Below are 19,614 nucleotides of genomic sequence, written 5' to 3'. Positions count from 1 at the left end.
AAACAGAAATATTAACCACCTCATATGATTCAAAATATAAATGTCAAATCAAGAATTGGTTTTGGTATTTAACCTGCAAAAGATACGATCACTTACCAAAACCCCTAAACATAGATGAATTTTTCCCTGCAATTGAGAGATACTAGAACCCCAAGTATTGTTAGGATTACAAATCAGTTGAAACAAAAAAATAAAAAAACCAGAAATTTTGACAACCTTATATGATTCAAAATATAAATGTCAAATCAGCTACACTATCACTCACCTAAGGGCTGTAAGCCCAACTGGAATAAACCAGAGGGAACAACTCCTGTAATCCATAAACTCAGTCCTCTTTAGTATTTATTGCTACTAGATGTCAAAGTTGATATACACCACCACAAATTATTCATATTCATTTAAGTCACTTAAAATGATCTATTAGATTGGTTTGAAGATGGCGAAGACTTGGCTTTTGCAAAATCAACAAGATCTTTGAAGAGTGCATCCTCAGGTTTCTCTGGTTTGGATGGTGAAGAAGAATTAATCGAGAGATTCTTTGTTTGTCCAACTAAGCCATCATAAGAACTCGAACCAGTTCTTTGGGGAGGAGAACCACCAGAAACATGTTTCTCAAAGTACTGTTGTCTCTGATCATATCTTGCTGGTGGTGGAGGAAGTGTGGCAGGAGGAGCATCCCAAGGTACTGGAGGCAAGTGATCGGCAGATTTGGCTTTTTTATCAGATTCGTTGTGGTTACTTTTTCCAGTAAACATAGATGCAGTGGGGTTCAGGAAGTCATCATCAGCAGTTGGATTTAGCAAATCATCCGGAGGGGGTGCAGATAAAGATGACTTGGGACTTGAATGCGGGATGGAGTTCGCACTGTTTGAATTAGTTGAAGCAGCAATAGATGAGGATCCTTCTGTTCCCAATGATCTTTCAGATTCAAACCTGTCACCACTGAGATAATCAACCATTTTCCCTTCTGTAAAAACTGGTCTCCTTGATGAAGGTGGGGGAGGAAGAGTAGGAGTAATTCGCATAGGCTCGTTCTTCACATCAATAGCCCTCCGCCCCTGTCCCTGTGATGGATCTCTTGAAGATCTGCAAATTGAGTAACAGTAACACATCAAGACAAGGGGGAAAAAACCAAGGACCACACCATCGAAGGATACAGTAGAGAAATTGGAAAACCCCAACAAAATGTTCCTACACTTTTTGGAATCCTTGATTAAAATAAAGCACAAAACTACATTCTACAGTAGTTAAAAAAATACAATTATGATTATAGCTCTCTTTATCGTTAAATCCACACACACACACACGCACACACACACACCACCCCAACCCCAAGGGACAAATTATTGGCAATTATATCTACTCAGAAAGCATGGATCACTCAAAGAAGATCCTTAATCAAGAAACAAAATTGTGACATGCCAGCACATGATGAATAAAGTAAATTCATAGCAATACTAGATTGCACAATTTATTAAGCATCCTGGACAGGGACACCAATATCAATATGCAAGAGTCTTTCCCTTGTGAACCTAGGCACCAGTAAATTCTCCTCTGAATTTGACAACAATGTGAAGTTAAGATCACACCACCAGAGGCAGCAGTAGGAAAAGTTTGGATACCATGGGCTCTTCTATCCCAAACCTACCTCTCCAAAACTTTTTGAAGGCCTTCACCCCTGGAACTTCTTATGGTACTATAATTAATCCAATTTTCCGTTTTAATAAAAGTAAAAGGAAAACAAAACTCTAATCAATTCCTGTTCTTTATCCCCAAAATTTCCTATTAAGCAACTGGACAAATGTTTATGCTGGTGGAAAATTAAAAATCAGAAGCTAATTATTACTTATATGAGAAGAGAAAAGGCATAACTACCCCCTTGAACTATGCTCATATTTTCAACTACACACTTTACCTTTGAAGAGATCCTATTATCCCCCTAAACTCTTTAAAAATTGAATAAAAACACCCTTGTATGATGATGTGCCATAGAGAGTGTGCTCACTCTCTTGAAAGTGTGTGAAAGACAAAATAAAGAAAATTATATTTGATTAATATGTGGTTTAATACTTCTACTATTTACTTCATTTGCAATTTCAATCACAAAGGATGACATTATCTTGTTTTTTAGATACACGATGAAAAAATGAAAAATAAGAAAGAGAACAAAAAATAACTAAAAATGATGGATTGGAAGAGAATGGCTGTTGTAGCTCCTATCTGGGGAAGAAAGAGAAGTTAAAACAAAAAGTAAACAAATAGAACAGAAAACTAAAAGTAGGAAAAGAATAGGAGAAACAAAATGATAAGAAATAACTTAAGTAAAACTGAGAAAGGAAGAAATTTATAATGGGGGAGAGAAACAAAGATGGCCCTCGTTGTGCTGGTTTGGAGAAGAAAATGAAAAAAAGAATTGAACAATAACAAAGAGAAAGATAAGATTTTTTTTTAAAATGAAATATTAAGAGTGTGTGTTTCACCTCCAAGAGTGGTTGAGAAGTTTAAAGGATGTTTTTATTTCATTTTTAAATAGTTTAAGGGGGGTAATAGGACCCCTTCAAAGATAAAGTGTGTAATTGAAATTATAAGTATAGTTCAAGGTGGTATTTATGTTATTTCCCTATATGAGAGCTTGGTAATGACAAATGAATATAATTTGGTAATGATGTTGAGAAAAGCTTCATCAACTCTTTTATGACTTAACAACTACGAATGTTCTAAACCTTGGTGAAACCCCAATATTACAATTCTAGTCTCTTTTCAATAGCAATAACGAAATTGACTATCCACTGTTTTTTAGTAAAAAAGAATCTAAAAGTAGGTTACCTCAGATGCATATCAAGCAGGCTAAATGTTTCGTGTACTAACCCCCAAACCAGCTAAGAGAACTCAAGTAAAAATAATCAAGGAACCATTTGACATAAAATTCTTCCCCACAAATGAAATCCAACTTCCCATGAAGGAGAACAAGGGGAATTAATTTATACTCTCATAATCAATGACCATCTAAAGTGCTCATCTAAATGTTTTTTACTGCATCACATACTCCAAAGTGACAATATTTGCAGCAAGAACAGCAAACACCAGGCAAACTTAAAAGTATAAAATTTGAACAAAACTATTGTACGGGTAGGGGGAGATGGAACAATATAGCAGCAAAATGACCAACCATTACCTCCGCGCTAAATGAGAGAAATCATCTTCTGACTCGTCATCCTCATGATTCACATTCATAAGGGGTGCAACATGAGTTTCTCTGGGCGGTACAATACTTGTTGAGGTTCCTTTAGCAATATCGTCATGTCTAAGTAGAACGCGCTGAAGATTGTCATTGAGTGCCAATCCTTTACATAGCAGATCTTCATCTCTAAATTTACAAACGAAAACAATGTTAAAGGACCAATTAGAAAAGAAATAAAAACACAAAACTACAGGTACTTACACAGTGTTGTTCACAAGAATCATCACGCGCTTCTGATAAGAACGACACTGTTCAACAAGATCAACTATCACCTCCTCCTTCACAGACTGCATAGATGTCACATAATAAATTAAAACATGAAAGATAATTCATGTTGGAGTTAACAAGCAACGCTGAACATAAATTGGATGTAACAATGTACTTTTTAACACTCAATGATGGAATGTCAATCATTTATCCAAAAAAAAAAAAAAAGGAAATACCAACATCTAGCTCCTTATTTTTCAGCCTATAAAATACTGAAAGGAAGAACAATATATCTATAATTTATTAACCACATGGATTTCTACAAGATTAAGCAAGAACCAATATCTGTAATAGGCACATAAAAATATCTCAAACATTAAATTGGAGAATTCACAATTCCATGTCCACAACAACTACCTCAAAATATTGGATTGCACGAAAAAAATGTTTGATGCCTTTTCTTTCGACACTCAATGTTTCAATCTAAACTAGACATTCAACCTTATGTACTGCAGTAATATTTTTTCTTAAAAAACCTAGATGCAGCAACATGCCCCCACCCAAAAAGGAGGGAGAAAACCATGCCAGATATTTTACATTAAAGGACTTCTTTTACTTTTGACAAAGGTAACAAGTTTGTATATAAATCTTCAGCACTAAAGGATGGTGTAATAACTCAAGACTTTTTAATGAGGGGTAAATGGGTAATTTTGCCTATATTATTAATATTAATTAAGAGAATAAATGTGAGTAAGTCAAAAGCCTAAACCCCCTTCCTTGTGCAGTTTTTTTTTCACGTTCTAGTTGCAAGAGAAGTAGAATATTAGGGTTTTTTCTAATTCCTTTACTGCTGGAAGAGAACAAGCATCATAGAGGTTTTGTGGAGCTCAAGAACGGCTATAAAGAATTCCGCATGCCACAATTTAGTTGATAATAACCTTCAGGTGTGTATATATCAGTATCTTTATATTGTAATTGCAGATTCTTAACTTTATAATAGTTAAAAAAAAGAAGAATTTCTATTTCTACTCTCATAATATGATCGGAAGGCGAGGATTTGATAATGATTGTATATTCATGATTATAGGGGATGAATTGGTGTTGAAATTTATATGAAAACAGAAGGGTAATATTAAAGGAACAACATGTTGCGAAGCCACTGTTTCTCTTAGTAGTTATATTTATTTCTGTTGGAAAAAAAATATTAAGCTACGGTAAAATCTAATTGTTGAAGATGCTGTGTTTTGAATGGTTAATAGTTACACAAACGAGCAATTAGACTGAGAACTTGATTCTGACTGGTGACTTGTTTTAAAATTTTAGACGTTACCCACTTAAAAGGTTTTGATTATTTTAATTCCATTTTGGTGTAGTTTGAGGTGATTTTGATTTACGGGAGCATAGTTGTGATATATTGAAAGGGTGCTTGGATTGTGAATTTGAGGTAAGTGAGACTTTAAACTTTGATGCTTGCTTTTCAAACCTGCTTCATAAAAAAAATATTTTTTCTGCCTAGTCCATGTGTTAGGACAAGCGTGTGCTTGATAGAATCGGTGGTCTTTGATCAACCACAGATATGTATTTTGTTAAGTATATAAAGAATCATTTAATGGTGAGTTGTGAGGTAACGTTGGAATATTGGACAAATTTATTAGGAGCGTACATGTGCTGCCGTAATATGTTAGGGGCATACCTATGCTGCTGTAATATGTTAGGGGTCTTGTACTTGCTGTCGCGATATATTTACTAGGGGCATACATACGCTGCCGTAATATGTTAGGACATACCTATGCCACCGTAATATGTTTAGAGGGCCTTGTACTTGTTGCCGTAGTATACTTTTAGGGCATTATATATGTTGTCGTGGACTTGTCGAGGTGCTAGGCTGATCACCTTCACTGCCGCTTATGACAAGCCGTGAGGATAGATTGAGTTGAGATACATGATAACTTGATGCATATGTTGAATCTTATTGAGCATTATATTATAAGATACATGTTGTGCATATAATTTATGTAATCATTGAGCGTTGTATTTTCTAACACTTGTTCCAGGGGTATTAAAGTAGCGGGTTGAGGATCTTACTGGGTTATATTTATATATAGCTCACTCCTTACTTGCATATCTGCAGATACTTTGTGGAAGGTGAGATTAGTGGCTGACGGTCCATTTATGAGGATTTTGTTGCTGAGGTGAGCCTTCGCATTGTTCATGGAGGATGTAGTTTCAGCTCTAGCTATTTTAGCTTATATTTCTCTTCGTTGGGTTTGCATGTCCGAGAGTTGAAATTATCTAACTCTATTTTGGATGCTTCGTAATCTTAGCGTGGGATTTCAGCTAGAGAACTAGTTCTCGAGTGATTAATGAATTTATAGTTTGATTATGAAATTTTGTTGGATTATTATCCACTATTTATTGATGAATTGGAGTTGTGAATATCTTATCTTAGTGTTTATTAACTGGTAAAGTATATGAAAGATTGGTTCTCCCGACAGGTGGTGTTAGCGGGTGCCAGTAACGCCTAAGAATGATTTTGGGACGTGACAGCTGGGATCTCAAAGTTCACGACACAGAGCTACAAGCAGCTGAGTATAACTGAGTATAACTCTACAGACACGAAAAAATCTATTTTAGGACCTACTTCATCTAACAAGGAACCTAGAATATCTATAATAGCTACAGGATCATCTATGCACTTAGAACCTAAGTTGCTCGGACTCGGCAATTTTTGTGCCGCACCAGTGTCGTCGACACTGACACGGGTAAAGGCGTGGGATCTGTGTCGGATCTGGTCAAACGAGATCGGGTGTGTTGACCAACAATTCGGAGAAAAATTAAAATTTTGATATCTCAAAGTAAAGATTTGAATAGCTCGGAAATAACATACCTTCAATTTTGCTGCTGCATAGTAATTTATACCAGTCCTTCCGTCTCTTTTGAAGCTTTTTTCTTGGTAAATCTTGTTGTTCGTGTGGATGTTTCAGGTATTGCTCACGATGCTACAGGTTTTTGAAGCTGAGAATTGTCGGTGCCGTGGTGGACAACTAGATTGTGCGCATCGTGATATTGTTTTGTATTGGAAAAAAAAAGATATGTAAAACATGTAGTTGGGGACGAAGATGGAGGAGAGAAGACGAAGCAGAGGAAAAGATGAAGACGACTGTTCAGACACCTAACACTAATTTGTTTTCTAGTTGACCTGCACTCCTTTAATAGCTGCCACATTCATTATTTGTTATTAAGAATAAACATTATAATATTTTTAATTAAATGAGATAAGCTTTCCATATTTAATAGCTACCTCTTTGATTATTTATTATTAAGAATAAATAATTTATCCTTATTTTGATTAAATGAAATAAGCATTGTATATTAATTAGAGTTTATAAAATAAGGATAAATATTATAATTATTTAATTATAAATTAAAGATTAATGTATATGCTTTGAAAGCACACATTTTTTTAATGAAACTAAATTTAGCGCAAGTATATATTGAACATATTAATATTCTCATTTTTCATTAGTTTTAAAATACTTGTCAATTTTGAACTATATGTATAAATTTTATTTTATTTTTTGCCGAGTCCCAGCACCCGTATCCGTATCCACATCCATATCCCCGAATAAAAATTCGATCATAAAAGATCCGACACTCGGATCCGCACCCAAGTCCGAGCAACTTAGCTTAGAACTACACCAATGGCAAAAAGCGATAACGCAGTCCAATTTAATCCTATGTAAAGGAATACTAAAGCCCTCAAAACATCTCAAATTTCTCTCCTTCCCTATGGTCCACCGAATAAAAATTCGACCATGAAAGATCCGACACTCGGATCCGCACCCGAGTCGGAGCAACTTAGCTTAGAACTACACCAATGGCAAAAAGCGATAACGCAGTCCATTTTAATCCTATGTACAAGGAATACAAAAGCCCTCAAAACATCTCAAATTTCTCTCCTTCCATATGGTCCACCAAATTACTGCTGGGACTTCTTCTTACACTAAAGGACTCCGGAAAGTACAATTTCTTTTTCCTTTATTAATTTTTGTTTCTCCGGGGAGGGATTAGTTTATCTCTTCAACTAAGCTTCTCTTTCAAATAGTAAAGGGGCAGTAGGGGGCATCCATAGAAAGTGTAGCCCTGAAAAATTTTCCACTTAATTGGATATAGTGGCCAATGACTAAACCAAAAAAAAAGAAATTCCTTTGACCTCTGAATAATTCATACCGCCCTTCCACTTTTCAACTTTTTAGTAGCAAATGAGGACAAGTAACCAATATTAACCTGAGAAACAAGAGCGCAAAACAAGTTCTGACCTGCAGATTCTTTGGATCCAAGGCACCAAGCATCTCCGTCAGGACATCTGCTAGCCCCTCAGCATTTTGAATCTCCGCAACACTGAAAAAACAGGATACCAGAAATGCAGCTTACTTGAAATTATCAGCTATTAGAAATGTCACTTACTGGAGATTACCAGTTCATTAAAAATGTCACTTCCCAGTTCATTCAAAATGTCACTTACTTGAAATTACCAGTTCTTTTTTCTTTACAAATCTTTTGTACATGATGTCTCGTTAAACAAAAGACAACGGACATAAGGCATTGAAGAAAGTTGCAATGAAGTTTGAAATAAGTCGGATAAAAATCCTCAGTAATTAGAGTGCATCGTAGTTGAAAATAAAAAGATAGAGCTCCAAAGTCACAAGTCACTTAGACGCCAATAATAACTCATTCAAAAGAAAGCAACAGTAGTGTATGAGTGAACTTCAGGGCCTTTCATACAGTACCACCTTGGCTAAGATGGGAACATTTAATACCAACTACAAAATGGTTAACAAACGCATGTGGTGTGAGCAGCATCAAAACTGCAACCTAGATACTGTGTTTCAATAAAAGTTGCTCTATTACACCAAAAATTCTTAATGGTTTTCTACATTCTTCTAGCTTTAATGCATCAGCTATGACTGGATCAAAACTGCTAGCTCGTTAACATAATGTAATAGAAAAAGTAAATGCATTGTCTAAATCAAAAACTTAATTAAACATGAACAAGGTTACTACAAATGCTGGATACCACATGTACCACCTGAAATTTTCATTTCTAGATAGTCAACTTGAGAGAAAGGAACACTTACTGACCTTTAAAACACATAGTGCATACAAACAATATTTTAGCACTTATTAAAAAGAGAGAGGTGCACATAAACAGCAGCCATATAAAACTTAATAGTGTTCTTATCAGTGAAATGTTCATAAACAAAATTCTAAAATTTTGAGCAGGAACCATACTAGACGGAAAAGAACAAGTTAATCATACCTGAGTCCAGAAGGATCGGACTCAAGAGAGGCCTCAACTGCAGCCTCCTCATAAGCTGAAGGAGCGTGGACTATCGGATGGGTTTGTGGTGGTGTAAATAAAGGTACACTATTTTCTTCTCGAGGTGGAAACTCTACACCTGCAGCCTGCAATATCCAATTTAAAAGAAATATATGACGGTTTGAATGAATACATGATGGGTGATCAAGCAAATTAGTAAAAACTACTACTCACTAAGTATAAAACTGGGAAGCCAAAAGGACCAAATTAACCATTAAATTTTAATTGACGTCAGTACCCTTGTGCATTATTTCTTTACCATTAATGATAAAATTGTAAGATATAACTCTATTAAATAAGCATATAGAATGTTATCATCATCATATATCTTGTATCTTCTATTATTTGTGGTGACTTTTAAATGCCCAACCAGATTCCATTGGTGTTAAATAGTCTTCGATTAAACTTGGAAACAAACAGCATGTCCTTGCTCAAAATTATTTTATCTTTGACATTAAATTTCTTGGAAAGATTATTTCACTGGCATATCATTACGTTGTTTTAAAAGCAAGTCTCCATATGTAAAAGTGTGAGCTAAGTATATAATTTTGATTTAACAAATTCTGATGACAAAGCAGTTAATATACTTCACATTTTGCTAATGGAGTTTGCACCTTTTCTCCTTCAAATTTTGTTATATACAATAGATACATGTTTTAATAATACTTATGTGATTTTAAATCTTTTGTTCTGATTGGCATGGGTATGTCCAAAAGCTAGTCAACATAAAAAGCAGTGTTATCAAAAACAAAACAGCTCCAAGGTCCGTGGGGCTTTAAGCGCAGATAAAGTGTGGGCTTAGATGAACAAAGACGCAGCTGGAGAAAAAATACATATATAGAGTCCAAGACTATCAATAATAAGCATGAATGACAAAGAAATTGAAAAAAAAAATTATGATCAAATGAAATATCAATTGTTTAGGATCACCTCTACATAAGAGGCTCACTGGCAAAGAAAAGTATGTCTTGGAACCTTGATGACGACACTGAAGCACGCATTAAGCAGGGCGAAATGCTCAACATGTTTTTTGAGCCTCACTACAGGGCTTACGCAACACGATTTAAGCGCAGTTGACAACACTGATAAAAAGATGGAGGTACCTAAAATCTAAAACACTCAGTTCTATCTTGATTTCCAAACTGGATGGGAAAGGGTTTGAAAAGAAACAAATGCAAACGACAGAGCAAATGACAATAAATTATCAAACATAATGATGCGGAATGGGTATGTCTATCGGAAACTGCCCCTCTATCTCACCTCTGAGGTAGAGGTAGGTCTGTGTACACTCTACCCTCCCAGATCCCACTTTACGAGACTAAACTAGGTATGTTGTCATTGTTGTAGTATTGATACAAAATGGTACTTTCCCTTCGTGAGAGAAGTTATACAAATCATGAGCAATCAACTTATTTAGGAAAAGAACCTTATTCAAAAAAACTATGAATTGAAAAACATACTCAAAGTACATGTAAGATAAATCCAGAATTACCACTACATGATTAATCAGGACAGCCATTAACATTGTACATTTGAAAAGACAAAAAAGTATAAAAGAAAAGATGAAAGATGCATGATTATCAAATACAGAAGGAGAATTAAAAGAAACCACAAAATGTTGGTGAACAGTAAATATTGAGGTGATTAAGAAATCATACATACAATTGAAGCGTGTATTTTCAAATGTGTTCTTACAATTTAATTTTTTAATGTCAACCTGCTTTTACATGGCTTTCAGAAGGTCCATCTTGATGCTTACTACATTATTATGAGGGTCCCTTCACTTCTTTCTCTCTTAATTTCCCTTGTTACTTTCTTGTTTCTTTGGGGTTTTGGTTGATTGGAGATCAGTGCACACTGCACAGTAAAAGGAATAACACTAACTTTAACTCATCTTTTTGGAGGAAACTAACTTAAACTCATCTTATGCCGTAAAACATGTACAAATGTGTTAGCAGCATGCTCCTGTTTCCCAAGAAAAGTAAGTAGCCAAGCTACACAAAAGAGAAGCTGCAAACATCTGTTTCCTTATTTCTGACACACAAAGAAATGGCTGCAATTTATTAGAAAACCCCCCAATTCATCACCGAAGATCCCTGATTTAAGAAAAAGTTACCCATTATACGGTTATCCAAAAAATAAAAAAACAGGAGGTCAACCTGTTAACCAACATACAATTGATAATACCTAAGTTACTTGGACTCTTCACTTTTGGTGCCGCACCCGTGTCGACACGACATGGGTGTGGGTGTGCGTGTGAGTGTGGGTGTGGGATCCGTACCCGATCTGGTCAACCGATTTTGGGTACTTTGACCAAAATCGACTGGAAATGTCCGGACAGTTTTAAGAAATTTTGTAATCAAAACAAAAGCTAAGGTGAAATTGAAGAAAATGGAATACCTAGTATATAGAAATTTCTATGTTATTGCTTTTCTTTTTATCTCCTTCCAAGATTTTCTTCCCGAACAACATTTTTTCCTCAAGTTTTTCATATAATATCTCATAATTTAAATGTTACCTTCTCAAAAAAAAAAAAAAATAATCTCATAAGTTATGTTTTATAACTCTATTTTTTAGATATTTAAATTATTTTTTGCCGAATCCCCGCACCCGTATCCATTCCTAGATCCATATCCCCGAATCTTTAAATTGAGACCACGAAGGATCTGACCTCTAGATCCATACCCGTATCGGACACCCGTACCCGAGTCCGAGCAACTTAGGATAATACACACTTCAATTGATAGGAGGGGTTTACAAAAGCATAGCTAAATTGCTGGCAGAAAGAAAGACTAAAGAGGGTGGGGAACAAATTGGTCAATAAAAATCAGATGGCTTTCATAAAAAGGAAACAAACCAAGGATGCTGCACTGATAGCTAGTGAATGCGTCGATTGAAATAAAAAGGTGGAGCTCCAGGTTTATTATGCAAGTTAGACATCCGAAAAGCTTATGACCATGTAACTTGGGCATTTCTACTGAATGTTTTGAGACAAATGGGCTTTGGCAATAAGTGGTTGAAATGGACAGAAGTGTGCATTCAAACAGTCATGTTCTCTGTACTTGTAAATGGTGAACCTGTTGGCTTCTTTGCATCAGAAAGAGGACCGAGACAAGGTGATCCATTTCACCTTTTCCCTTTATTCTAGCAATGGAAGGTTTTGACAGCATGATGAAATAGCTACACAGAACAGGTGGATCAGGGGCTTCCATATTGGAGACAGAATAGGGGATGGAAAGGAGATTAGTCACTTGCTATAGGCAGATGATACTATCATCGTGTGTGATCCAGAAACTGAACAAGTCAATTACATCAGATTGATTTTGATCTTATTTGAAGCAGTGTCAGGCCTAAGGGTCAATTGGGGAAAAACAGTCTGATTCCAGTCAAGGAGGTGCCTCAGATTCAAGGATTGGCAAGCATTCTGAGGTGCAAAGGAGAGAAATTGCCAACGACCTGCCTGTGAATGCCACTAGGGAGCAAACATTAAGCTTTGGAGATAGGGGATGGAATTCTGGAAAAAGCAGAAAAAAAGTTGTCAAGGCTCAATATCTTTCCTTGGGGGGTAGAGTGATCTTGATAAACACTGTATTAGATTCACTACCTACTTATGTTATATCACTATTTCCAACGCCTTCAAAAGTTGTCAAAAAACTAGATAGGCTTAGAAGAAACTTTCTCTAGAAAGGAGGCAAAGAGGGAGAAGGCAAGGGATACTGTCTAGTGAAATGGAACAATGTGATGCTGAGTAAGGAAAGAGGTGGAGTGGGTATTAGAAATCTGGGAATCCAAAATAAGAGCCTTTTAATGAAGTGGTTGTGTAGTATACTAGTGAGGAAAGAACAAAATGGAAGGAGGTGATAGGGGCAAAATACAGGGAATTAAACCCATGGTGTACAGAGCTAGTTTCAGAACCCTATGGATGGGGAGTGTGGAGGTCAATCAGAGCTTATGGAATTCTATGGAAGAAAATGTGTTTCTCAAAGTTGGAAATGGCAACAAGATTAAGTTCTTGAAAGACAGATGGATTGATCAAACTCCTCTAGGTCAATCTTTCCCAGATCTTTTCTCAATTTGCGACAATACTGAAGTCAAAGTATGTGAATGCTGGATAACTCAAGGTTGGGACTGTCTTTCAGAAGGCTATTCCACGATTGGGAAGTGGATAGGTGGCTTTCCGGAAAGATTGAGGGGAACCAACGTAGTCACAAATGCACCAGATAGAGTTATATGGAAGCACAGTAAGGATGGTATTCCACAGTAAACAGTGCTTACAAGAAAGGGATACAAGCTGGGGTTGGAGGCAACCATTATCACTGGAAGAGTATTCGGAGAGGACTGATCCCCACCAAAGAGAAATGCTTCACTTGGTTAGTCATCAAAAGAGTCTGTTTAACTCGAGAAGTTCTACAGAAGAAAGGAAGGGAACTGGTCCCCAGATGTTTCATATGCAATTTGACAGGGGAAACAAACAAGCACCTTTTCCTACATTGCAAATTCAATACACAAATCTGGGAGCTTTTCCTCAACATCACAGGCTCCAGTTGGACTATGCCAGAACACACTTCAGACCTTTTTAGTTGCTGGATCAGAGGGAGGGGGGGTTAGCAAGACTCAAAAGGAGTGGTGGAAGCTAATACCATCATGCATATGGTGGTCAGTATGGAAGGAAAGAAATGGGAGATTTTTGAAGAGAGATTTAATTCCATTCACAAAGTCAAATGGAACTGTTTAGTATCTTTATTTGGTTGGTGTAAACAGCTATATATAGAAGATGTCGATCAAATTATACAAGTAATAGGAAGTTTGTAATTTTGGTTAGGGCTGTAAATTTTTGGAGGTGATCAGCATGGCCTAAATGCTGAAGAATACAACTTACCAATGTTCAAAAAAACACAAAAAAATACACAATTCAATTGGCATACATACCGTTCTTCTAAAAGAGCTATTTAAAGATAAAAACCTCGCATCAAAGTGTAAAATGCAATTTCCACTAGCGTATGAAGAGAAGTTCAAAAAAACAATTAGAAAAAGAAGCATGTACAGCACAATAGTAAAAGAGAAGCACAAAACCACTATTGTCATCAATATAGATTGTATATATGTAATTACACTATTTTAAAATGGACATGAACTATATGACTACTATTTTGAAATGCAGATCGCTGATATGCCAGCTTAGGAATCTAATGTTATGCAGAGGTTTAGCAAACAAAACCAGGTGGCAAATGCATTGGCCAATAAGCAACAAAGGAGAAGCTTTTTGAAACTGCATAGAAAAGTTAATGGCTAGATCAACGGAACTTACACGTTTTAATTTATCTTTTACTGTCAAAATGTGTACTTCTCAAAGTGACCTTTAAAAAAAAGAGAGAACAGCACTAACATACATACCCATGTTTAACCAACTAAAAGTGGTTCTAACTCTCTAAAACTTGCATAATATATTTCTGAACATTCACAGAACCAACACACATATCTTAGTGTAGTGAGGTTAACCTTAATACTTTTGTTTTTCTATTACACAGGAGCTATATATATTGTGTTATGCTCCACTAGAAAATACATAATCCATAAAAGGATTATATGAGCGTCCAAATTAGCTAGGTCTCCACAATTGTAAATACAGGTATTGAGGATTGATTTCCTAAATGAACTGATTATATCTAACATATTTTGAGGACTCAAACATCAATGTTCTTTAACATATTGTTGCAATTATAAAGTTGACAACAGAAAGAAAAACATTATCATGAAGTTTTCTCCCAAACTTTCGAGTTGAGGGGAGTAAGGACGACAACAACGCTAGTTGTCAGTATCAGTTAACATTTACAGAACAAATAATATTGGACAGAAATTCTCTCCATTAGGGAAATAAAGAGTAAGTTTAGTAATTTTACAACGGAATGAGAAAGCACACAGAAACCGAAGGCAGCGTCATATTGATAACGTGAGGTTGAATCCATCAGTTAGGCAATAGCAGTTTCATGAAAATAAGTTCAGAACTCCCATGATCAACAGTTGTTCCTTTCACCCTTCTTTGGCAGCATTCCTTTAACTTGTATGGTTTGGTAGAGAAGAGGTTGAAATTGGAGAAACTAGTTTCTATTATTTCAACAGGACACAGTGTAGAGATAAAAATTAATCTTCCCCAGTTTTGCTCTGCGCCTAAGGTTCCTAGACAAAATGAAGGAAACTCTCTTCTTACAGTCTTCTATATCTTTCTTAGGTTCATTTTCCATTCCTTTCAGATCATTTTATCCAGTTCAAAGACATCTAAATAGAGGTCAATGTGAATCGATATCCAGGACATCATATTTACTTTCTTATTTAACAGATCAGTTCTGACAGCTAGACTTGCTTAGCCACTTTTGGTTTCACCCATAATTCTCTTTATTGCCAACTACAACTTTTTTTTTTGAGAAAGATATCTAAGTTGCTATTACCAACTACAACTGAAAACATGAACCTTTGCTACAGTAACGACATTGCACAGGCTTTCACCCAAGGATTGTAAGATGCTTGAACAAAATAATAGGAACACAAAGGAATCACCTTCAGCTCATTATATGCAGCGTAATACTGGGGAAATCTTTCCCCTGGCCCTCCCAAAGCTTCTTGCCATGAATCTATCAAAATCAAAATCTTCTCCCTTACATTTAAATCAGGCTGTAATCAAAAAAATAATCATAGTTATTCGAGATCTCAAAGAGATATGACCAGTTCAAGAAACCATGTATAATTAGTAGGAAGTTGTTTACCCTCTTCTTCACAATTTTGACCATGTCTTTTAAAATGTCACGCTCCACAATTTGCTGAAAAACATTCTCTCCACAATTTTTGCTCAGGGTCTCAAGAACCTGAATAAAAAGTTCAGACAAAGAAAGAATTAGTAAAATAATCTTCATTCACGTTTCTATTCACAAAATCTTTTGCAACTTAAAAAGGCAAATCCATGTCAAAAGCCACATTTAGAAGTGTTATATTCACATGAAAAATCTACTCCAGGATATTCATTGAATTTGCTAGTGACAACTTAAATGTGTCTTGGGACACAAGCACTCAAAACATGGCGTGTTGATGAAGTGAATTTCTATCGGTACCTATTGAGAAACGCCAACACTACGGATGTGCTGAAACACAGGAGATATTTCAACATTGTACACCAGCAAGCTAAAGTTTGATAACTATATTCACCTCCTATCAGTTGTACCAATTTCACAGACGATATACCAGGAATGAGAAGTTGAGAGCAGTAGCACGTCATATTTGTTTATTAAACTAACGATAAGTGGAGTAAGATACAAGACATTCAAATTTTAGACCTGTATCTTTTAATCATAATAGCAAAAGTAATTCCATGTAACCTAAATAAAAAAGATAAAATCTAGTAAAGGTAAGTGCAAGTGAAAAGAACTTACGAATAGTGTAAGGAGCTGTATTTTCGGATTTTTACTCCCTAAGCGTTTCTTGATAATTTTAAGAGCATCCTTTGCTTGTCTGCAATTAGAATTTAATCAGTAAGTTGTACTAAATCAGCTATAGAAAGCTCAACCTGGAAAAACAAACTGGGGCAATTTAAAATTTTACTACAAGAAGACAAACAACTTCAGAAGATCATAAGATGGAATAGAACTCCCAGTGAAGAATACCATTCAAGTAAACGAAAATTCAGCAGAAGTACATCTTAAACTTTTAACAGCCAGAAAGCTTACCTCCCATCTTTATACACGTTTACATACTTCAATGCCTATCATACCCTGAGATTTCTTCAAAAGACTAAAAAATGTGTCACTGGGTCATTTCAGGCTATAGTTGAAAGTGTGCTCACTCCAATGGTCATAAATCATGAGAGGCAGTCCTTGAAACGACCTCTACAAAATGTGGATCGCGAGGAACACAAATCTAGTGCTTCCGGTATCCTCCTTAGATAGATATAGAAAACCAAAAACATGCTCGTCTTTCAACAACAAATGTCCAGTAAAAATCCGTTCTTTTTGTGTTATGGCAAGAGCTCACTACTAACCACATCTTTCACTTTATAATTATATAAAAAAATAATTAAAAAGAAGAAGAAGAAGAAGTAGTAGTAGTAGTAGTAGTTCAGGACCACTATACATCAAATTTCAAACTAACTTAAGATTTTTGCTCAAGCACCATAACACACCGATAGAGTTGGATTTCCATCATCCCCACTAAATAGTATAAGCCGACGAGCCTCCCCAAGGTTATAAAATTCCTAATGAGTAATGGCCTAGCTGTAACATTGATTTGAACTTTGTCGAGCAAGGAGGCATTTATATCACATTACCACAACAAGTAAACATTGAGAACTGCAACAGTCAAAAGAGAAGAATACAACAACAGGTAGTTAGCCTTAAGTTTGCATCGCTACTCAGAAATGGCAGGGCTGATGAATGCTATGTTACGTGATAAGGAGATCAAAGCCATTTGTGGACAAGACAAATTCTTCGGAAACACAGGGAAGCAGAAAACAGATGAGCCATGTCCACAGAAGTTCTTACATCAAAAAAGCAAAGCTCTAGAACATTAAAAGTAAATGAAATGTTATGAAGATCGCAGCAATCGTTAATAACAACAACAACAACATACTCAGTATATTCCCACAACTTGCGCAGTCCATACCACTACCTTACAGGTGAGATAGAGAGGTTGTTCCCAATAGACCCCCGGCTTAATAGTAAAACTAATTTTTCAACTAGAAAAAATAATCACTTCAACAAAATATGCTCAGGTACAAAATACCCATATAAAACATGTCGGCAAGATAGTTTACCCAGGATTCATGTTGATAATATCACAAAGCTCAATGTTTATAGCCCAATCAGGACCAATCAGCATATCACTAGTTGCCCTTTCTGCACATGCCGCTGCATTGTTAGCCATCTTTTCTAGTTTCCACCTTTTCTTCAAGTTGTTCCACCTTTGATCTCTCTAAAATGAGGAAAAACAAAAAAAAATCATCATAAGAACATAAAAACACCCCTTTTTTCTTATTCCTTTTTAATTATACAACCACTACCCAGCTTGCACACAACTCAACTAACTACAGCGAATAAACATAATTAACTAAAACACAGAAAAAATGAAAGAGGGAAAAAGTAAACGAATCAAAGAAGAAGCTCACCAAGAATAAAACAAATATGCGATTTCACAAAAGATACCAAAAAGTCACCAGATCATCAAAATTCCCAATTCCTAAGCAACAAAATTCTCAATATCCTAGAAAGAAGAAAAACAACAGGCAAGAAAAAGGAAAGCATCAAGGTCAAAAATAGACCAGATCAATAGTGAAGCAAAAGCAAATAGAACAATTTTCAAGATCATGACGATGCACTAACAAAACATGAAAGAAAATCGAAATTCAACTAGACATATAAGAAATGAAAGAGTCAAGATCTTTGGTGTAATTTAGTAATTTACCGCTACCAAAAAAGAAAAAGAGAAAACACACAAATGTGTGGAGGGAGAGATAATGGGTTTTTTATGAAAGGTTTTTTAGTAAAGCTTTGACGGGAAAGCTATCGTAAGCGCGTATTCAACCGCTACAAAATGGACCGGCTGCTTAGGAAGCTCGTATGAATGTCATTTTCATAACTCCATTTTGTCAATTTTTTAAAATTAGAGTATTTTGAAAAATGATTTTTCTTAATAAATGTATTTGTCAAAAAACGTTTACGATGTATTTGGTATGTATTTGGTATGGAGAAAAATAATTAAGGAAATAGCTTTTTTTATTTTTCGATGTTTGAATAGATAAAAAAGTTATAATATATTTTTGAAAAATGATTTTAAGGCAATTATTGTTTGCGCACGTTTTTTAAAGTGCTTCTGAAAAACGAATTCTATATTTTTTGAAAAACACTTATCAATATCTATATCTCTATCTATATTTATAATCTATATCTATATATATTATATTTTTTATCTATAATATATTAAAGGTGTGAAGGACGAAATGTTATTTAAATTTTTCGCCTTTCATTAAAAGTCTTTGTTTTAGACCAAATCGTCTTTTCACTATTTTTTTTTAATATTTAAGAGTTAAAAATTAATTAAATACATTTATGATAAAACCTTTTCTTATTATAAGTCATCAGAATTAATGATAATTAATATTTTTCATTAGTTTAAGAATTATAAATCAATTACATTTGATTTTAAGAAGATCTGACAAATCTATAAATAAATATAAAAGCGTTAGAATAAGAAAAATTTAAGAAGTATCGATTTTTAAAAGTTTTAAGTATGTAATTGAAGCGTAATCAATGATTTTGTAAAGATTTGACTTTAAAAATAAAAAAAATTAAATATAGAAAAAAGAAAAATAATCGTACAATAAATATGGTTCAAATTGATGCGTCTCTCTTAACTTCTAGCAATAAGAGAAAGACGTACTGCATAGCAAACGCAAAAGTGGTGATCCATCAACCACTTGAAACTTCTAGTGGTAAAATATATATATGTATGTTAAAATATATGTTTATGTTTACATTATTATATTAAAGTGTGAAGAATCTTTGAAAAGTGATTTAAACTTTTATACTTCATTAAAAATCTCTGCAATAGATAAAATCATTTAATTTTAAATAATCAGATGTTACCTGCGCAAGGCACGTGTGGTTGGACTAGTTTCTCTAAAAAGTTTTGGTCAAACACCTTATTTCCTCTATTCTTTTTAATTGCTCACTTTTCTTTTTTAGAGCCAAATGATATAAATTTTGACCAACATTATAAGATGTATTTCTTAATTAAATTGAAAAAA

The 19,614-nt window shown here is 34.9% G+C and overlaps 1 protein-coding gene across 3 annotated transcripts; it reads right to left on the bottom strand.

Annotated features, from left to right (window-relative positions):
- Window positions 1-111: 111 nt before the first annotated feature.
- LOC107867752 (TOM1-like protein 4) lies at window positions 112-18,445 on the bottom strand. Of its 3 annotated transcripts, XM_016714141.2 has the most exons (11): window positions 18,273-18,445; window positions 17,977-18,071; window positions 17,626-17,783; window positions 16,250-16,328; window positions 15,590-15,688; window positions 15,384-15,497; window positions 8,769-8,914; window positions 7,768-7,849; window positions 3,443-3,528; window positions 3,176-3,367; window positions 112-1,086 (listed from the first exon to the last, which is right to left on the bottom strand). In XM_016714141.2, the coding sequence occupies exons 3-11, from the start codon at window positions 17,733-17,735 to the stop codon at window positions 408-410; spliced, it is 1,587 nt and encodes a 528-aa protein (XP_016569627.2). In that variant the 5' UTR covers window positions 17,736-17,783; window positions 17,977-18,071; window positions 18,273-18,445; the 3' UTR covers window positions 112-407. The 3 variants fall into 3 exon arrangements, with proteins under 3 accessions (XP_016569627.2, XP_016569628.2, XP_047266807.1); XM_016714142.2 differs by lacking the exon at window positions 17,977-18,071 and having other exon boundaries at window positions 18,273-18,419; XM_047410851.1 differs by having other exon boundaries at window positions 17,977-18,367.
- Between the last annotated feature and the right edge of the window lie 1,169 nt (window positions 18,446-19,614).

Source organism: Capsicum annuum, chromosome 4, assembly GCF_002878395.1.
Source record: "Capsicum annuum cultivar UCD-10X-F1 chromosome 4, UCD10Xv1.1, whole genome shotgun sequence".
NCBI classification, from domain to species: domain Eukaryota; kingdom Viridiplantae; phylum Streptophyta; class Magnoliopsida; order Solanales; family Solanaceae; genus Capsicum; species Capsicum annuum.
The sequence above is the reverse complement of the archived record's forward strand: the minus strand, read 5'-3'. Positions and strand labels throughout refer to the sequence as shown.

What these genes read in the sequence shown, in the direction of transcription:
- LOC107867752 (XM_016714141.2), bottom strand. Translation starts at nt 17,735, where the DNA reads ATGGCTAACAATGCAGCGGCATGTGCAGAAAGGGCAACTAGTGATATG. An exon ending in ATTATCAACATGAATCCTGG is followed by an intron (nt 16,329 to 17,625) that starts GTAAACTATCTT and finishes TTCTAATTGCAG; the next exon opens with ACAAGCAAAGGATGCTCTTA. An exon ending in ATTCTTGTGAACAACACTGT is followed by an intron (nt 3,368 to 3,442) that starts GTAAGTACCTGT and finishes TTGTAAATTTAG; the next exon opens with AGATGAAGATCTGCTATGTA.